This window comes from Podarcis liolepis (genome assembly GCF_965112155.1).
Source record: "Podarcis liolepis genome assembly, chromosome: 16".
NCBI lineage: Eukaryota > Metazoa > Chordata > Lepidosauria > Squamata > Lacertidae > Podarcis > Podarcis liolepis.
This window is the reverse complement of record NC_139567.1, coordinates 45144774-45161566: the sequence shown is the minus strand read 5'-3', so window position 1 is coordinate 45161566 and position 16793 is coordinate 45144774. Positions and strand designations below refer to the sequence as shown.

The window sequence follows — 16793 nt, the reverse complement described above, 5'->3', positions numbered from 1 at the left end:
TGGAAAAGCACTGGGTGAATATGCTCCCATGGCAGAGACCCCGTGAGGAGCCTCGCTGCAGCATTCTGTACCCGCTGGAGTTTCTGGGACAGCTTCAAGGGCAGCCCCGCGTAGAGCGAATTACAGTAGTCAAGCCTGGAGGTGACCGTCGCATGGATCACTGTGGCCAGGTCGGGGCGGGAAAGGTAAGGGACCAACTGCTTGATGCGGTGAAGGTGGAAAAATGTCGCCTTGGCTGTTGCTGTAACCTGCGCCTCCATGGAAAGGATCATCAACTAGATGATCCCATTATTTCAGAGTGGCTGGGGCAACCCAGCCAGATGGGCAAGGTATAAATAAATAAATAAAAATTATTATTATTATTTAAAAAACCCCAACAAAAGAGAGCCCACCTTCTGAGGGCATCCTTATTGCTATGAATAAAGTGCAATTAAAAATCAAGTATCCCATTTAAAGTGGTTATAAATCCCAACCTGCCAAGGAAAATAAATATTTTTTTTATGTATGCGACAACGGCGGCAAGAGTCTTAATAGCACAAGGATGGAAGAATGAGGAAACCCCGACGAAAGAACAGTGGCAAGAGAAATTGATGGATTATGCAGAACTGGAGAAATTGACATACAAACTGCGAGACAAAGACAACTGTGACTTTAAAGACGAATGGGAACTTTTTACAAACTATTTAAAAAAACAACAAAATGAATTGGACTCCTTGGCAGGCTTTGAATAAACATACACAAATTTATTGACTGTTAATATAATAGACAATTTAAGGATCTTTAAAATTTTACAATACGCAGAGAACAACATGTGCTGAAAAGACAGAGAGAGAAACTGAGGGAAGTCTTGGGGAGGGAGGGAGGGTTCTTTTTTGGGGAGGGGGAGGGGGGAAATGGGGGGTGAGGAAGATGATATGTTATGATAGTTTGTTATATTGGAATTATTAATTATTTTAAAAATAAAATAAAGCGGTTATAAGTCCCTGCCCTGGGACTTGTTGTCTTGATGGCGATGATGATCTGATCTTGACAACTGTTCTGTTCCACCCCGCCCTCGCAGAGCCCTCCCAGCCCCGGATCCTGCTCTACAGCAGCACCCTGCGCTGGATGCAGAACTTCTGGGCCACGTGGACCAGCGTCACGCGCCCCATCTGCCGAGGGAAACTTTTCGGGAACCTGAAGCCCATCAGGAAGAAGCTGGGCCAGCACTACCGGCAGCTCTCCTTCACAGCCCTCTTCCCAAAGCTCCAGGTGAGAGGCAGGCCAGGCTCCCGGAGGTCAGGGTGGGGCCTCATCTGGCTTTGGATTTGCACTTGGGAAGCCCACTTGCTCGAGTGGGGAGGGGTGTAAGGGGCAACCCTCAGGTTTATAACACTAGGGCTTGGGGATACCCAAGGAAGCTGCATGTTGCAGGAAAAGGTAAGAATTTATTCACACAGCGCATAGGAGGCATCTGTGACCACTAATTTGGATGGCCTTTAAACAGGACTAGACAATAAATTAAAATAACTTTTAGAAATGATAATAATTATCATTTATTCTGGGCTGATAATTATTTGACTAACCTTGCTTGTAGATATTCTAAGCGTTAAAATATTGTACGTGCAAAAATTGGCAAGTGGATAGCTGATGGCTAAGGGCACCAAGTTTTAAAACAACAGCAAACTATTGTAATATAAAGTTAATTGTAAGGAATGGAATGTGAATTAGAAGTAACTAGGGAAATACCGCAGCAACAAGAAGAAACTTTAGGCGCAGCAAGAACGGAGTGCGGGAAACCAATTTTTGCAAAATTTGTTGTGGCTGATTTGGTAAAAATGAGGAAAAACCAATAAAAATGATTTGGCCAAAAATAATTAATAAACAGGATTAGACAAATGCGTGGGCTATCAATGGCTCCTAGCCACAGTGGCTTGGCTTCCACAGTTGGACACAGCAATGCTTCTGAAAATCCGTTGCTGGAAACCCCAGGAGGTCTCCAGATGTTTTTGGACTGCAACTCCCATCGTCCTTAACTGGCAGGACCATTGGTCAGGAATGATGGGGACTGTAGTCCGAAAATAGCTGGAGACCTGAGTTTGGGAAACCCAAGTTAGAATGATGTGGGAAGGAGGTCTCCATTGTTGGGCCAGTTGGACCGGGTCTTCGCATTACTCAATTTGCATGGTTTCTGGAAAAAGTGGCGGCAGTGCTAGAGCAGCTGGCTCTGGGGAGAGTAATGTGCTGCACTGCGGAAGAGGGAGAGTGAAAAACCTCTGCCCCCCCCCCCAATCTTGTGCGCCTTGTTTGAGCGAACTTCACCGAAGGCCGAGACGAAAGCAACCCCTGTTTCTCCTGCTTTCCCCCAGGTGCATTACTGGGCCTCCTTCGCTCAGCAGCGTGGCATCCAGCTGGAGTGTGGGCAGGGGCACATTTTCACGCGAGGCACCCAGAGGCTCATCCCCCAGGGTGAGTGGGCACAAGGGGGGTGGGAACTGGGAGGGGATCGGACGTTGGCAGGTGGGGGAGGCTTCGCCCTTCCCTCTCTCTTCCTCACACCGCCCTTCTCACCCTGCAGCCGGGACGGTGATGCGGCGCCTCATCTCTGAGTGGAGCATCACGCAGATGATGAGCGACCTGAGCCTTGTCACAGTGCACCTGATGGCCTCCACCTGCGACGAGAATGCCGACCACCGCCTGGACTCCCTGGTCAAGAAGACCCACCTCCTCAGCCTCTCCTCCCTCGCCTACCAGCGCCACAGCGTCCGCACCGCCGAGGAGGTGGGCAGCAGCGCAGGAGCCCCCCTTCCTTCAGCAGGCAGCATGCCTTCCCCCAGGTTCCAGGCAGGGGTTTTTCCCTCAGCCCCCAACTGGAGGTGCAAGCATTCTGCAAGCCCAGCAGGTGCTCTGTCCCAGAGATTTGGCTCTTCCCTTGAAAAACAAACTAAGTTTCTAGTCCCCATGATCTGGAAGATCTGTGGAAGCAGTAGCTCCACATTAGCGACACTGACTGCTAGAAGCTCTCCAGGCTTTTGTGTGTGTGTGTGTGTGTGTGTGTGTGTGTGTGTGTGCATTCCCAGCCCTGCCTGTGTGACAAGCAGTCGTTACGCGCTGCTCCTGGCACCATCATTCCCTTGCGCAGCCTCCTCCCCTGGGGCGCATGTGGTGCCTGACAGCCTCCCTTCCCCGCCAGGAGCTGCCTCTTCGCGACGGGGACGACGTCTTCCACACGCACCAGCTGCACCTGGTGGACTTGCGGGCTTCCTGGACCACAACAAACCGGGACATCGCCTTTGGCCTCTATGACGGCTACAAGAAAGCGGCGGTCCTCAAGCGCAACCTCTCCACCGAGGCCCTGAAGGGGCTCAGGATCGACCCCCAGCTGCCGGCCAAGAAGCCCAAGAGGGGGCCTCCCCCCAGCTACCAGCCTCCGCTGAGGGTCATTGCCCCACCCAGCAGCACCCGGACAGAGCGCAGCCCCTCCGGAGGTGAGGGAGGGAGAAAGGGGTTGGCTGTAAAGTGGCCGGGGGGTGGGGGGTGTCAAGAGCCTCTCCTTTCGCATGTGGGGGTTTTGAATTATGGAGCAAGTGTCATAGGCACACACACCCCGGTCACCAATCATTGCTGGATCAGTGTCCCATCCCCCCCCCCCCGACAGAAAAAGAGGGGAAGATGCGTGTAAATATCTGAGTCGGACCTCATCGAACGGACCTGAGCCTTGAAACACTGTAGAGCAGAGAGAGGAAGTGGGAAAGAACGTCCCTTTTTTCAGCTTCCTCATTTTTTTATTTTGCTTGTTACATAAAAATTATACACCACTCCATTGTAAAGAAATCTCTGAACATTCGACGAGAAAGATAAAGCGATAAAATAATCCCTGAGAAGAATTAGCAATAATTTGAGGCTTTCTAAAAGTTAACACAACAATAGGCTGAAAATGGATTGAAACTCGCATCCACTTTCTGAACATCTGGACTGGCTTGTCTAAACAAGAACGTCTTTAGCTGAAAAGAGTGCAGCAAAGGTGCCAGCCTGATATCAGTAGGCAGGGAGTTCCCAAGTGTAGGCACCGCCAGACTAAAATATTGTTTTCTTACAAATGCGGAACTGATATAATGTGGCGCTTGTAACAGGGCAAGTTCTGCCGATCAAAGTAGTCAAGCGGGTGCATGTGGGGTCAGGTGATATTGTAGGCAAATTGGTCCCAAGTTATTCAGGGCTTTATATACTGATAACATCTTGAAACTTGTGCGGTAACAAATTGGCAACCAGTGCGTATATTTGAGCACAGGAGTTCAATGCTGACAAGGCCTTGCTCCTGTCAGCAATCGGGCTGCAGCATCCCACGGCAACTGCAGCTTCTGAATCACATGCAAGGGAAGCCCCACACAGAGCACACTGCAGTAGTCCAGCCCTGAAGTCCCCAGCGCATGAACTACTGTGGACAAACTTTCCCTCTCACACCCAGACCGTAGAGCTCTTCCTACACCCACCTCTCACCCCAGCCTTTCCTCTTTCTCAGGGGTGCGCTAGTTGGCCCTTGGGGTTCCCCCAACTCTTGAAATCTGTGATTCCCCCCAGGAGCCTACATGCTCAAGAAGCTGATCGAGGAGACGGACCGCTTTGTGGTCTTCACAGAGGAGGATTCCGGGGTGAGCGAGCAGCTGTGTGGGATTGCTGCCTGCCAGACGGACGACATCTTCAACCGAAACTGCCTTATCGAGCTGGTCAACTGCCAGGTATTTGCCACCTGCCGCGCCCCCCCCTTCCTCCTTGCTGGGTGGGGAACGGGGGCTGCTGCCACCTCTCACCCAGCGGAGTGAGCAACCGGGGTTGCAGGGATACTTTGCTTGGTTGGGCAGCTTGGGGGGGGGGCTGACTGTTTTGAGGGGGTTAGCCTGCATCTTATCAAAGGAGATTCACTTGCAGGAACATCGTAAACCATTCCCCAGGTCAGTGGGGCTCATTTGACAACAGCAAGGTGCCTAGTCCTTAGTGTCAATGGCACAGCCCTGTGGAACTCCCTGCCACTGGAGGTTCAGCAGGTGCTTTCTGTTCCTACTTTTAAATGCCTGCTGAAAACTTTCCTATTCGGCCCAGCCCATGCAGGCAATTAAGAATGGACCATTCCACAATAGTGAAATGGTGTCTGTTTTAAGCTTCTCTTATATGGATTTTGCTGTATGGTTTTATGTACTATTCATAGAGTCGGAAGGGTCATCTAGTCCAGCCTCCTGCAATGCAGGGATCATACTTACAGAATCCCTCATAGATGGCCTCTGTTTTAGAAACCTCCCGTGAAGGCGCATCTGCCACCTTCAACTGCTGGTGGCTGAGACGGCAGCCTTGGATTGTATATTTGATGTCACTCCAGTCTTTTAGTGACTTTATTTATTCATCATAACAATAACAATAATAATTATTATTTATTACTTATATCCGGCTGCGTCTCCTCAGCCACTCTGGGCGGCTTCCACCGAAGATTAAAAATACATTAAAACACCAGTCATTAAAAAACTTTAGCTGTCTTCTAAACATCAGATAGTTGTTTATTCCTTTGACATCTGATGGGAGGGCGTTACATTCATGTCTCACCTTTTCCTCCAAGGAGCTCAAGGCGGCCTCCCTGGTTCTTCACTCCCCATTTTATCCCCACAACGACCCTGCCAGGTAGGCTGGGTTGAGAATGACCATGACCGGCCCACCAAGGTCACCCAGTGAGTGTCATGGACCAAGCGGGGATTTGAACCCTCGTCTCTCCCAGCTCCTGTTCCTCATTTAATCCCCACAACGACCCCTGTGAAGTTTAGCTGAGAGGTTGCACTGGCCCAGGGTGAGAGCTTCACGGCTGAGTGGGGATTTGAACCCTGGTCCCTAGCCCGGCATTCTAACCACTGCACCACCCTGTCTCTTTGGAGTGAAACATTGCCTGTTGCCAACTCCTGCTCCTCCCTCCCCACCCCCACCCCAGATGGTCCTCCGCGGGGCAGAGACGGAGGGCTGTGTGATTGTCTCGGCCGCCAAAGCCCAGCTGCTCCAGTGCCAGCACCACCCAGCCTGGTATGGGGACACCCTCAAGCAGAAGACCTCCTGGACCTGCCTGCTGGACGGGATGCAGTACTTCGCCACCACCGAGAGCAGCCCCTCCGAGCACGAAGACGTGCAGCTCTGGCTAGAGGTGGGTGCTGTGTAGCCTTCCCAAAGCAAGGAAGGATTGGACTCGGATTAATAGAATACACACGAGGCTTGACCAGCAAGACTCTGGGAGGGGTGCCAATAATAAGAAGAATCCTCCCTCTCCACCCCTCGGCCCAGGTCATTTTATTCACAAAAGAACTTTTTACACAGTGTTCGTAAGAACCAATCAGATTTCCTCTGGGGACAACGTTAGATCAGAACAAGTTCTTTTAGCTACAAAGACTACTCTGAGCATGCATACATATCTGAGAGTAAATAAAACAGGACTAGAGGAATGCTTTTAGGAAACTCTGGAGGTCATAAACAGAAGTAAACAAGAGAGGCAGGATTTACCATCTCCTTGTGAACTCTCTTCCTGGCCCTTGAGGATGCCTGATGAAGCAACTGGCCTGTGTATAGAATGCTTATACGTGCCTGTCAGGCGTAGAAAATGAACAGTAGAGAAAATGGCCAGAGATGCAGAGGCTTGTGGGATTTGATCAGAAATTACAGTCAATGAATCAAACCCAGTCAACGCAATGCTTTCATCGTGGACACAATGGCTTGGTGCATATTTTATAATTCCTCATAGTAATCCCACCTGACTCCCACACTCTGGATATTTGCACTCCTGCAGTGCTGCTCCCCACAACACACACCTTGCCAAAACAAGTGGTCTCAGGTGGCCGATGGCCAGGGGCGAAATGTGCCTGGCGCCTGGCGAATTCTGGACGACACTGCTTTCTCCCCGGAGGCTGCCCTCCCTCCCTCTCCCTCTCCCTCACCCCTGCTCCCTGCCTCCCTCACCCCCAGGTCAAGAACATCGAGGAGCACCGCCAGCGAAGCCTGGACTCCGTGCAGGAGCTGATGGAGAGCGGGCAGGCGGTGGGCGGCATGGTCAGCACCACCACAGGTCAGTGCGCCAAGAGAAGAGGAGGCAGGCCACCTTCGGCGGGGAGGGGTGGCAGGGGTTTGGGAAGGGCGGGCGATGTTCTCTCAGCTGCCTGGGACCTGACCTGCGACTCTTTGGGTCCCCCCCATACGTATACATTTATCCAATTACACAGTATACGTACATAACACACTACCTTATTTTTATAACATAAAACATACCTACATTACTCTATATCATACCTATCTATACTGTACATATCAACATACCTACACACCTCCCCCACACGGACACTCACCAAGTGACTTGACTTCCAGCTGTTCTTGTTACGCTACTTTATTTTTCCAACTAGCTTAAACGCACTTCATTATTTCTTTAATCTCTTCTTCTATCTTAACTTTACTCTCCTTTCACTCTAATCATTTTCTGGATTCACTCAATATCTGTCGGAAATTCTACTTTCCCCACATAAATTTTGATGTATTCCTTAAAGATAGCCCACTCCTTATTCACTTTTTGTACCATATCTGACCTGCGACTCTTTTTTTCTCCGCCCCCCCCCAACCAGACTGGAACCAGCCGCACGAGGTGCAGCCCACCCAGCAGGTCCAGCGCATCATCTCACGGTGCAGCTGCCGCATGTACTACATCAGCTACAGCCACGACATCAACCCCGAGCTGGCCACCGAGATCAAGCCGCCTGAGCCGCCGGCCCACCCTGAGAAGGAGGACCTCCTCAAGAAGCAGGAAGGTGTGTGGGGAGGAGCCAGGAGAAGCAGAGGGGGTGGCAGGTAGTGGGTGTGCCTTATCCTGAGCCAAGCCGTTGCTCCACTCTGCTCAGTATTGCCAGCACTGACAGGCAGCCAAGGCTCTCCAGCCTTTCAGCCAGGAGGGACTTTCCCCAGCCCTCCCTAGAGATCCCACCAGGGACCTTCTGCCTTTGCGTCCCAGAGCTTTAAAACAGTACGTTTCTGAGCACAATTCAAAGTGTTGGTGCTGACCTTTAAAGCCCTAAATGGCCTCAGTCCGGTATATCTGAAAGAGCATTTCCACCCCCATCGTTCTACCCAGACACTGAGGTCCAGCTCCGAGGGCCTTCTGGCGGTTCCCTCCCTGCGAGAAGCCAAGTTACAGGGCTTTCTCGGTAGTGGCGCCCTCCCTGTGGAACGCCCTCCCACTAGATGTCAAAGAAAAAAAATAGAACTTTTTGAAGACATCTGAATTAGGGAAGCTTTTAATGTTTGACGGACTACTGTATTTTAATATTTTGTTGGAAGCCGCCCAGAGTGGCTGGGGAAGCCCAGCCAGATGGGCAGGGTATAAATATTATTATTATTATTATTATTAAACAAAGCAAGGCTCCAGTCCTCATGGTTCTGAATGAAGGACTTTGGGGGCATCTTTCTGCCCTCTTCTTTTACCCCCCACCCACCCTCCAGGGGCCGCGGACACCTTCACTCTCATCCACCACGACCTGGAGATTTCCACCAACCCGGCTCAGTACGCCATGATCCTCGACATTGTCAACAACCTCCTGCTCCACGTGGAGCCCAAGCGCAAGGTGGGAGGACATATTGGGGACTAGCTTTTTGTTGTCGTTAGCCTCAGAAATCCTAGCAGGCTGGAGTATGTAATGGTTACATTGCCTGCGTTTCTGCAGAGTGCTAAAGTGTGGTTTGTCTGGAAGAACGTAAGAAAAGGCTGCTAGATCAGGCCATGGGGCCCCATCTAGGCCAGCCTCCTGTCCTCCCAGAGCCCAGGTACCCCTAGGAATCTAGGTAGACTGCCTCTGGAGCGGGAGGGTCCAAAAACCCAGCCTCCTCCTCCTCTCACAGAGGCTGATCAGATGCCCCCAAGGGAAACTCACAAGCAGGATTCGCACACAAGAGCCATTTCCCATCCTGGAGTTTCCAGTAAATGTATTCAGAAGTGCACCTGCCTCTGACAGTGGAGGCAGAGGAGAGCCATGGCAGCTAGTAGCCACTGATAGCTGCTTCCTCTTCCAGGAATTTGTCTACTCTTTTAAGGCCTTCCAATCTGGTGGCCATCACTGCCTCCTGTGGCAGAGAGTTCCAAAGTTCGTTCACTGCGTGAACAAGTCTTTCCTTTTATCTGTCCCGAATCGTCCAGCATCCATCGCCATTCGATGCCCATAGTTTGCACTTACCACTGAACCACACTTTGTTCTAACCATGCTTTGTCTGGTTACCCTGCAAGCCACCCCACAGCCAAGCAAACAAGCAAACCATGGTTTGTTATCCCCCCCCAAATAAAACCCTGGCTTGTTTTGCATCTCAGGTGGGCTACCTGAACAAACCACAGCTAACCCAAGCTAAGCTTTTGGGTTCAGCAAGCTGTAGTTTTGTAAGCCAAGGACAAGAAACCATAGTTTTCCAGGATCTCAGGCAAAGCAGGGTCCTTCTCATCATCATCCACCTCCTCCTCTGGATCGAGACCCCTGTACTTTCCATGTTGTCCCTGCCCAGGTCTTGAGGTTATGACTCGAGACCTCCCCCCTCCACGTTTCCATTTTCGCAGGAGCACAGTGAGAAAAAGCAGCGCGTCCGCTTCCAGCTGGAGATCTCCAGCAACCCCGAGGAGCAGCGCAGCAGCATCCTGCATTTGCAGGAGGCCGTCCGCCAGCACGTGGCCCAGATCCGCCACCTGGAGAAGCAGATGTACTCGGTCATGAAGGTGACTCTCGCTCCCCTTGACCCTGCGTGCCTCTCCAAGGTGGGATGGGCGGGCAGTGGGGGCAGCAGGTCGGCAGGAGCCCCAAGATCCCACGTCCCCATGCGCACCGTGACGGCTTGCTTCCTTCCTTCCTTCCTTCCTTCCTTCCTTCCTTCCTCCAGTCGCTGCAGGACGACGGCCGGAACGAGTCTCTCCTGGACCACAACCAGAAGCTGCAGGAGCAGCTGAGCCGGGAGAAAGCGGAGCTGCAGCAGGAAAGCGAAGAGCTAAATATCCTCATCAGGTAGGAGGGGGAGCTCCCTCTGGAGGCGCCCAGTCGCAGCGGTTATCCTGAGCAGGTAGACTGCCTCTAAACCTGGGAGCCCCATGTTGTTGTTGTTTTTAGAAAAAAACAAATACTGATGGGCTTTTATTTTATTTATTTCTTCATTTATTAAATTTGTATATCGCCCTATACCCCTGGATCTCAGGGCAGTACAGAACATAAAATTTTTAAACAAATACCAATGGAAGAACCATTAAACACTTACCTAGCAGTTCACTGAATGGTGTCTGTTCTTTCCATGGACTTCAGACATAATCCTACACATCCAACGTTCAAACATAACTTAACGCAACCTCTCCACTGAGAAGACTGAGCACTTGGCATAAGGAAGTCTTGATTTTGGGCATTAACATAGTTAAAGAAAGGGAAAATGGAGGCGCTACTTGCACAGCTGCGGTTCCACCTCTCCCAATGTCCCTGGCAGCAGGCTGTGGGCCCTCCTTGCCCCCCAAGTCTCTCCCTGTGCCCCTATTCCTCCCCCATCTCCTCACCTTGCCCCCCTCCCTCCAGGTGCTTCAAGGACTTCCAGCTGCAGCGGGCCAACAAGATGGAGCTGCGGAAGCAGCTGGAGGACGTGGGGGTGGCCCGCCGGACAGAGTTCTACTTTGCCCAGGCCCGGTGGCGCCTGACTGAGGAGGACGGGCAGCTGGGCATTGCGGAGCTGGAGCTGCAGCGCTTCCTGTACAGCAAGGTGGGGTGGAAGAGTGGGGAGGGGACCCCCAGGGGTCATCTTTGCAGCTATGAGACCAGGAGAATGAGAAATATTTTATTAATGAATTAAACTGAGCTTGTAGTGTCTGTTTAACTTCTGCCCTGAAAGCCACACTGCTTTGTCGGATGGCAGCTTCATTGGGAGACAGCCCTGTTTAGGGACGCTTTTAATGTTTAATAGACTATTGCATTTTAATATTCTGTTGGAAGCCGCCCAGAGTGGCTGGGGAAACCCAGCCAGATGGCCGGGGTATAAATAATAAATTATTGTTATTACTGTTATCTATCCAATGCCCTGCAATGTAGGAATCCAAGGAGGAGAGTGGGGGTCACAGCAGATGCTGCCATGGTCAGGGTTCACCGTGCTGCCTCCTCTCTCTCTCTCTCTCTCCCTCTCTCAGGTGAATAAGTCGGACGACACGGCCGAACACCTCCTGGAGCTGGGATGGGTCACCATGAACAACCTCCTCCCCAACGCCGTCTACAAGGTCAGTGGAGAACCAGCACTCCCCCCCTGCCCCTTGGACTCCCCACTGCCCAACCTGGAAGGTGGAGAGGCTTGGGGCCATTGCGTGGGCTCTGCCAATGAATGCTCTGGGCATACGCAGAGTGTTTTCCCCACTGCTCCTGAGCCTGCCAAGCCCTATGACGAAGCCTCTTCTTTTGAGTGGCTGGGGTGTAACATTTGTGACCACGGCCACCTTGCCCTGTCTGCTCCTGCCTGCAGGTGGTCCTCCGCCCTCAGAGCACCTGCCAGTCCGGCCGCCAGCTGGCCCTGCGGATTTTCAGCAAAGTCCGGCCGCCAGTGGGTGGCATCTCTATCAAAGAGCATTTCGAGGTGAGATGACAGTGCGCGCGCATGGGAGAGAGAGAGGTGATGGGATGCATGTGGCAGGAGCTGGAGTCGGTTAACTTCACTGGTGTCATTGAAGTTAACTCTTTAGTCAGAGAAACCAGTGCAGGTCTAGCGATCATAGAATTGCAGAGTTGGAAGGGACCCTGAGGGTCATCCAGTCCAACCCCCTGCCATGCAGGAATTTCAGCTAAAGTATCCAGGACAGATGGTCATTCAACCTCTGCTTAAAAATCTCCAGGGATCACTTCCCTGTAGGTCTTGCCCCAAGGACTGAAGGTCCCTGCCTTCCACTGATCTTTACGTCTCCTTTCCCAGTTCCTTCCCCAGCAGCCTAAGGCTCTGCTGCCTTGTCTCTCTTTGCTCCTCCCTTTTCCTCCCTCTTCTGGTTCTGGGAGACCAGAGGGGAAGGGAGCTGGTTGCAGCAAGAGGGCTTCCTCCCCTGCCTGCCTCCTGTCTCCTGGCCCCCTTCCTCTCCAGCCTCTGATTCTGCACTGCTCTCTGCTCCAGCCTCTTCCTGCTCACCAAACCCTGTTGCCTCTTCATCTTCTCACACCTCCTCCTCCCAGTCTGCCCCCTCTTCTGCCTCTGTCCCACCCCAGATCTCCTGGCCTCCTTCCCCTGCTGGCTCCCACCACCAGGCAATCTATGGGAGGGAGAGGGTGGCAAGGCTCCACATGTCGGGGATCCTGACCGCCCCTCCCGCCCCGGCCAGGTGAACGTGGTGCCCCTCACCATCCAGCTGACGCACCAGTTTTTCCACCGCATGATGGGCTTCTTCTTCCCGGGACGCAACGTGGAGGAGGAAGAGGTGGGCGACGAAGAGGACAAGTCCAAGCTGGTGACGACAGGTGAGCTCCTCCTGGCCTCCGCTGGCCTCCCATCAGTGCGCTTTTTTAAAATAATATTTTTTATTAATTTGAACATATAAATTATAAAATGTACCACAAAACATATCACTTATACAATCTTTTTAGACTTCCATCAGCCCTTCTGATGATCCACCGTTTTAACCACTTCTTAACTTTATATTGCCTTTACATCTCTTAACAAATCATCCTCCCCCTTGTCCGTTTTTACAATACTACTAATAATACTCCTCACAAAACTTCTTGCAACCCTACAAACGTCGTCTGTTCTTCACAATACTTTGCAAATAGTCCGTAAATTTACTCCAGTCTTCCGTGAATTTCTGGTCTCGCCGGTTTCGAATCCTTCCTGTTAGTTTATCTAATTCTGCATAGTCCATTAACTTCATCCTCCATTCTTCAATCGTTGGTATCTCTTCTTGCTTCCATTTTTGGGCCAATAATATTCTTGCTGCTGTTACCCATCTGGTTTCACCCCATCAGTGCGCTTTTGCCATGACCTGGCACTTGCCCAAACACTGCGCCGGGCAGAAATAAATTTGTGACCAGCTCCTGTCCCCACAGAGGAGGCTTCCTGCCGCACCCCTGAGCGATTCCCTGTTCTCCCTCTACTCCGCCTTCACTGGGGAGGGACGGGGCTTTATGTGTGAGTGTGCTGTGGGGAGCGGGGAGCTGCTGGCAGCAGAACCCCACCCCTGTACCTCTTTCTGCCCTGTGCAGGCATGCCAGTGGTGAAGCCCCGACAGCTCATGGTCTCTGAAGATTCCCTGGGGACGGGGAAGGGCATGGCTCAGGGCCTCAACCGGACGTCAGGGGTCAGGCGCTCCTTCCGCAAAACGCCAGAGGTAACTTGCCCCTCTTGTGGGGTGTGGGGTGTGAGAGCACGTGGGGGCAGGGGGCATTGGTGTTGCCCCAATGTGCTGCTTGCAACTGGACAGCCATGCACAGTGAATTTTATTATTAAAAAGAATAATAATTGTTGGGCTGGGTGTGGAGGAGGGTCATTATGTTATGTTAGGTATATGCATATGCCGCCCACCTGGCTGGCAGGATGGGGCCCCGTGGTGCTTCCTCCCTCCCTATAGCGGAATGGACTCCTTTGGAAGGTAGACGGCTCTCCCCAGGGAGGCTCACTTTGCACCTCCATGACACACCTTTAGGCACCAGGCGAAAATGTTCCTCTCCAGCCAGGCCGATTTGGCTGATTACATCCAATGCCCTTTTAAACGTGTTGTGGGGAAGGTATTGTTTTGTGTGGTTTTTTCTTGGTTTTATTATGTATTCTGTGCTTTATTCTCTTATTTTTATGAGATCTACGGGTGAAGGGCAGTATACAAGTTTAATAAATTAAAAAATAAAGGTGGTGGACTCTCTTTCCTTGGCGGTTTTTAAGCAGAGATTGGGTGGCCACCTGCCCAGGAGTCTTTATCTGTGATTCCAACCCTTCCGTTCCATGATTCTGTGGTTCTAGTACCCAGTAGACGACATTGACAAGATGAAGGAAAGGGCAGCGATGAATAACTCGTTCATCTACATCAAGATCCCACAAGTGCCGCTCTGCGTGAGCTACAAGGTCAGCCAGTCGTCCTGGGTTTGGGGTTTGGGGGTGGACCATGAATGCAGCATGGTTTTTCCTTACCGTCGTGGTCACTATCACATCATGTGGCAGAGAGTTCCATAAGATAGCCATGAGCTGTGCGAAGAGCTCCCTTCTCTCTGTCCCCAAACGGGATGCTGTGGCATCTTGGGTGATGCCCACACAACCTCTTGGATCCGGCTTGCGTCTGCTGCCGCCTTAACCCCACCCAGCACCTTCAGATATGTGGGCGCTCCCGTTTCCTGGGGCTAGGGTGCGGGGAGCATGGCGGGGAGGAGGAGAAGGACGTCCCTATCCCCCTGCCCCCCAGGACATGGCCTGACCTGCTGCTTCTCCACCCTCTTCCCCAGGGGGAGAAGAACAGTGTGGACTGGGGCGAACTCAACCTGGTGCTGCCCTGCCTGGAATACCACAACAACACCTGGACGTGGCTGGACTTTGCCATGGCGGTGAAGCGGGACAGCCGCAAGGCCTTGGTGGCGCAGGTAGAGTGGGTGCTGGCGGGGGGGGAGGGGCATGGGGTGGGCCAAAGACTGCAGGGGGGCAGTTTCTGGTTCACCCTCTGCCTGCCAGGCCTCTGCTCGAAAGATTGCCAGGGCTCAGGAAGGAGCCTTACAACAGGGTCCTCTGAGGGTGGCATACAGCCATTGCAGCTAGTAGCCTTCGGTCGCCTTCTAGGGACGGAGGACTCGGCCGTCTGCTGAGTCCCTCTAGCCACCAGTATTGCCTACACTGTTCGGCAGTAGCTCTCTTAGGGTTTATAAGAGCATAAGAATAGCCTGGTTGCTCGATCAGGCTAATCTAGTCCAGCCTCCTGTCCTCGCAGTGGCCAAACACCCCATAGAACCTAGGAATCCCGATAGACTGTCTCTGGAGGTGGAGGCTCCATAGAAGCATCCGAAGAGCCCTTCAGCTATATTTTATCAGCAGTCTCAAAGCGTCAGCAGGTGGGCTGCACAACCCCCCTGCCACACCCCCTGACACCATTAGGCCAGGCGATTGGCAGGCGCACCGTCCCACCCGCCTAGAATTGCCAGATTGTAGAGTTGGAAGGAACCCCAAGGGTCATGTAGCCTGACCTCCTGCAATGCAGGAAAGCGCAGCTAAAGGATCCCGGGATTGTAGGGCGGGGAGGGACCCCAAGGGTCATTTAGTCCAACCCACTGCAATAATCGGGAATCAAACTTGGCCAGCCGGCAGCAGCATGGGGGACTGACCCGAAAGTTCACCCCACACCCTCTTTTAAGGAGCAGAGCAGACAAGCGCCCCCTTTCCCTCTCGTGCCCTTTTTTGCAGGTCATCAAGGAGAAGCTCCGGCTCAAGCCGGCCACGGGCGGCAACGACTCCCGGGGCAAGCAGGAGGGCAAGCTGGAGGGGCACGTTCAGCAGCAGGAGGAGGACGAGAAGGCCCGGCTCCTCATTGGCCTGAGCGTCGGAGAAAAGGTCCCCGGGAAGAAGTCCATTTTCAGCCGGCGCAAGTGAGGCCTCTGCTCCGCTGCCCCGCTGGCCGGGGAGAAGAGAGGAGGTGGCAGGGAGGACGTCTCCGCCACCAGGGACCACATTTCCTGCGGCACATGTGATGTGCAGGCGCCCAGAGAGTCCGGCCACAGCCAGGGACCCAGCCCCGCCGGATGCCTTGTGGCCGGAGTGTCACCCCGCGGGAGCTGGGGGCCTGGCGCCACAGGACAATGACCAGGGCTGTCTGCGCTGGCCTTGGCGTGGTTGCTGGGGGGGGGGCGCCCTGCTGTCCGCCTGCTGCTCTATGCATTGTTTGTTGGGAAACGGGAGGGGAACAGAGTTTAAATAAGAGAGTTTATCATTTGGAGCTGGGTGTGTGTCTGTCTTTACTCTCTCTGGGCAGCCAGCAGGGGAATCGGGGCCCTTCCTCAGCTGCACGGCGCCACCTTCCTTTTGCAGGGCCCTGCTGCGTCTGACCATTGCAGCGGGTTGGACTAGATGAACCTTGGGGTCCCTTCCAACTCTACTCTCAAATTGTTCCGGCTGGCAGGGCTCGAATGTGGGCTTTCACCAAAACCATTTATCCCAGACCAGGCGGACTCTCCACTGCTACTCCCTGGGGCCCTTAAAATATCACTGGCATTTGCCACAGGGACTCTTTTCAAAACTGGCCTCTATCTGCCCCCCCTCACAGCTTGAATGGGATGCAGTTTTAACTCTTCCAGAGAGGAGACCTATTGAAATTCACAACAATGGCTCACTTTGGCCTGTTAAATCCAGCGGACCTGAGCTGAACTTAATCGGAGTTGAACTTAGTCCTGGGGAACCTATAATCGAACCTAAGGGCCATAATCTTTTCTGGGCAATGTGTCAGGGGCCAGACTGGCAGTGGTAGGCGGGGTCACAGGCCAGAGACGGTGAGGCAACAAATGCAAGTTTTACCTTTAGACAGCAGGCTAGTCCTTGCACACAAACAAACACAGTATCTGTCCTCCATCCCAGGCAGGCAGGAGTCATTACCGGAGTTTGACAAATTCCAGGCAGGCAGAAACACTTGAGGAGGGTGCGGAATGAGGCCAACAAAGCAGGTGACCTTGGGCGACTTCCAGGGGACTCAGTAGAAAGGCCTGGCAGAAACTAAGATGAGGACTTATTTTGGGTTCAGGCCCAGTGGGTTGCACTCATATGGAAAGCTCCTCTTAAAATCTTTCACTCCTGCTCACAGCAGCATTTTTGGG

The 16793-nt window shown here is 52.6% G+C and overlaps 1 protein-coding gene across 2 annotated transcripts in view; it reads left to right on the top strand.

Annotated features, from left to right (window-relative positions):
- Nucleotides 1-15922, top strand: part of BLTP2 (bridge-like lipid transfer protein family member 2) — a 43029-nt gene extending 27107 nt beyond the window's left edge. For both annotated transcript variants that reach the window (XM_083480208.1, XM_083480209.1), the window contains 19 exons: nucleotides 1061-1251; nucleotides 2349-2448; nucleotides 2558-2760; nucleotides 3173-3467; nucleotides 4561-4718; nucleotides 5951-6157; nucleotides 6970-7069; nucleotides 7617-7799; nucleotides 8488-8609; nucleotides 9587-9742; nucleotides 9904-10025; nucleotides 10578-10758; nucleotides 11180-11266; nucleotides 11506-11616; nucleotides 12347-12482; nucleotides 13221-13345; nucleotides 13972-14073; nucleotides 14448-14582; nucleotides 15394-15922. In XM_083480208.1, the coding sequence (XP_083336334.1) occupies nucleotides 1061-1251; nucleotides 2349-2448; nucleotides 2558-2760; nucleotides 3173-3467; nucleotides 4561-4718; nucleotides 5951-6157; nucleotides 6970-7069; nucleotides 7617-7799; nucleotides 8488-8609; nucleotides 9587-9742; nucleotides 9904-10025; nucleotides 10578-10758; nucleotides 11180-11266; nucleotides 11506-11616; nucleotides 12347-12482; nucleotides 13221-13345; nucleotides 13972-14073; nucleotides 14448-14582; nucleotides 15394-15579 (2900 nt within the window). In that variant the 3' untranslated portion in view covers nucleotides 15580-15922. The remainder of the gene's footprint in view (nucleotides 1-1060; nucleotides 1252-2348; nucleotides 2449-2557; nucleotides 2761-3172; nucleotides 3468-4560; nucleotides 4719-5950; nucleotides 6158-6969; nucleotides 7070-7616; nucleotides 7800-8487; nucleotides 8610-9586; nucleotides 9743-9903; nucleotides 10026-10577; nucleotides 10759-11179; nucleotides 11267-11505; nucleotides 11617-12346; nucleotides 12483-13220; nucleotides 13346-13971; nucleotides 14074-14447; nucleotides 14583-15393) is intronic.
- Nucleotides 15923-16793: the final 871 nt, after the last annotated feature.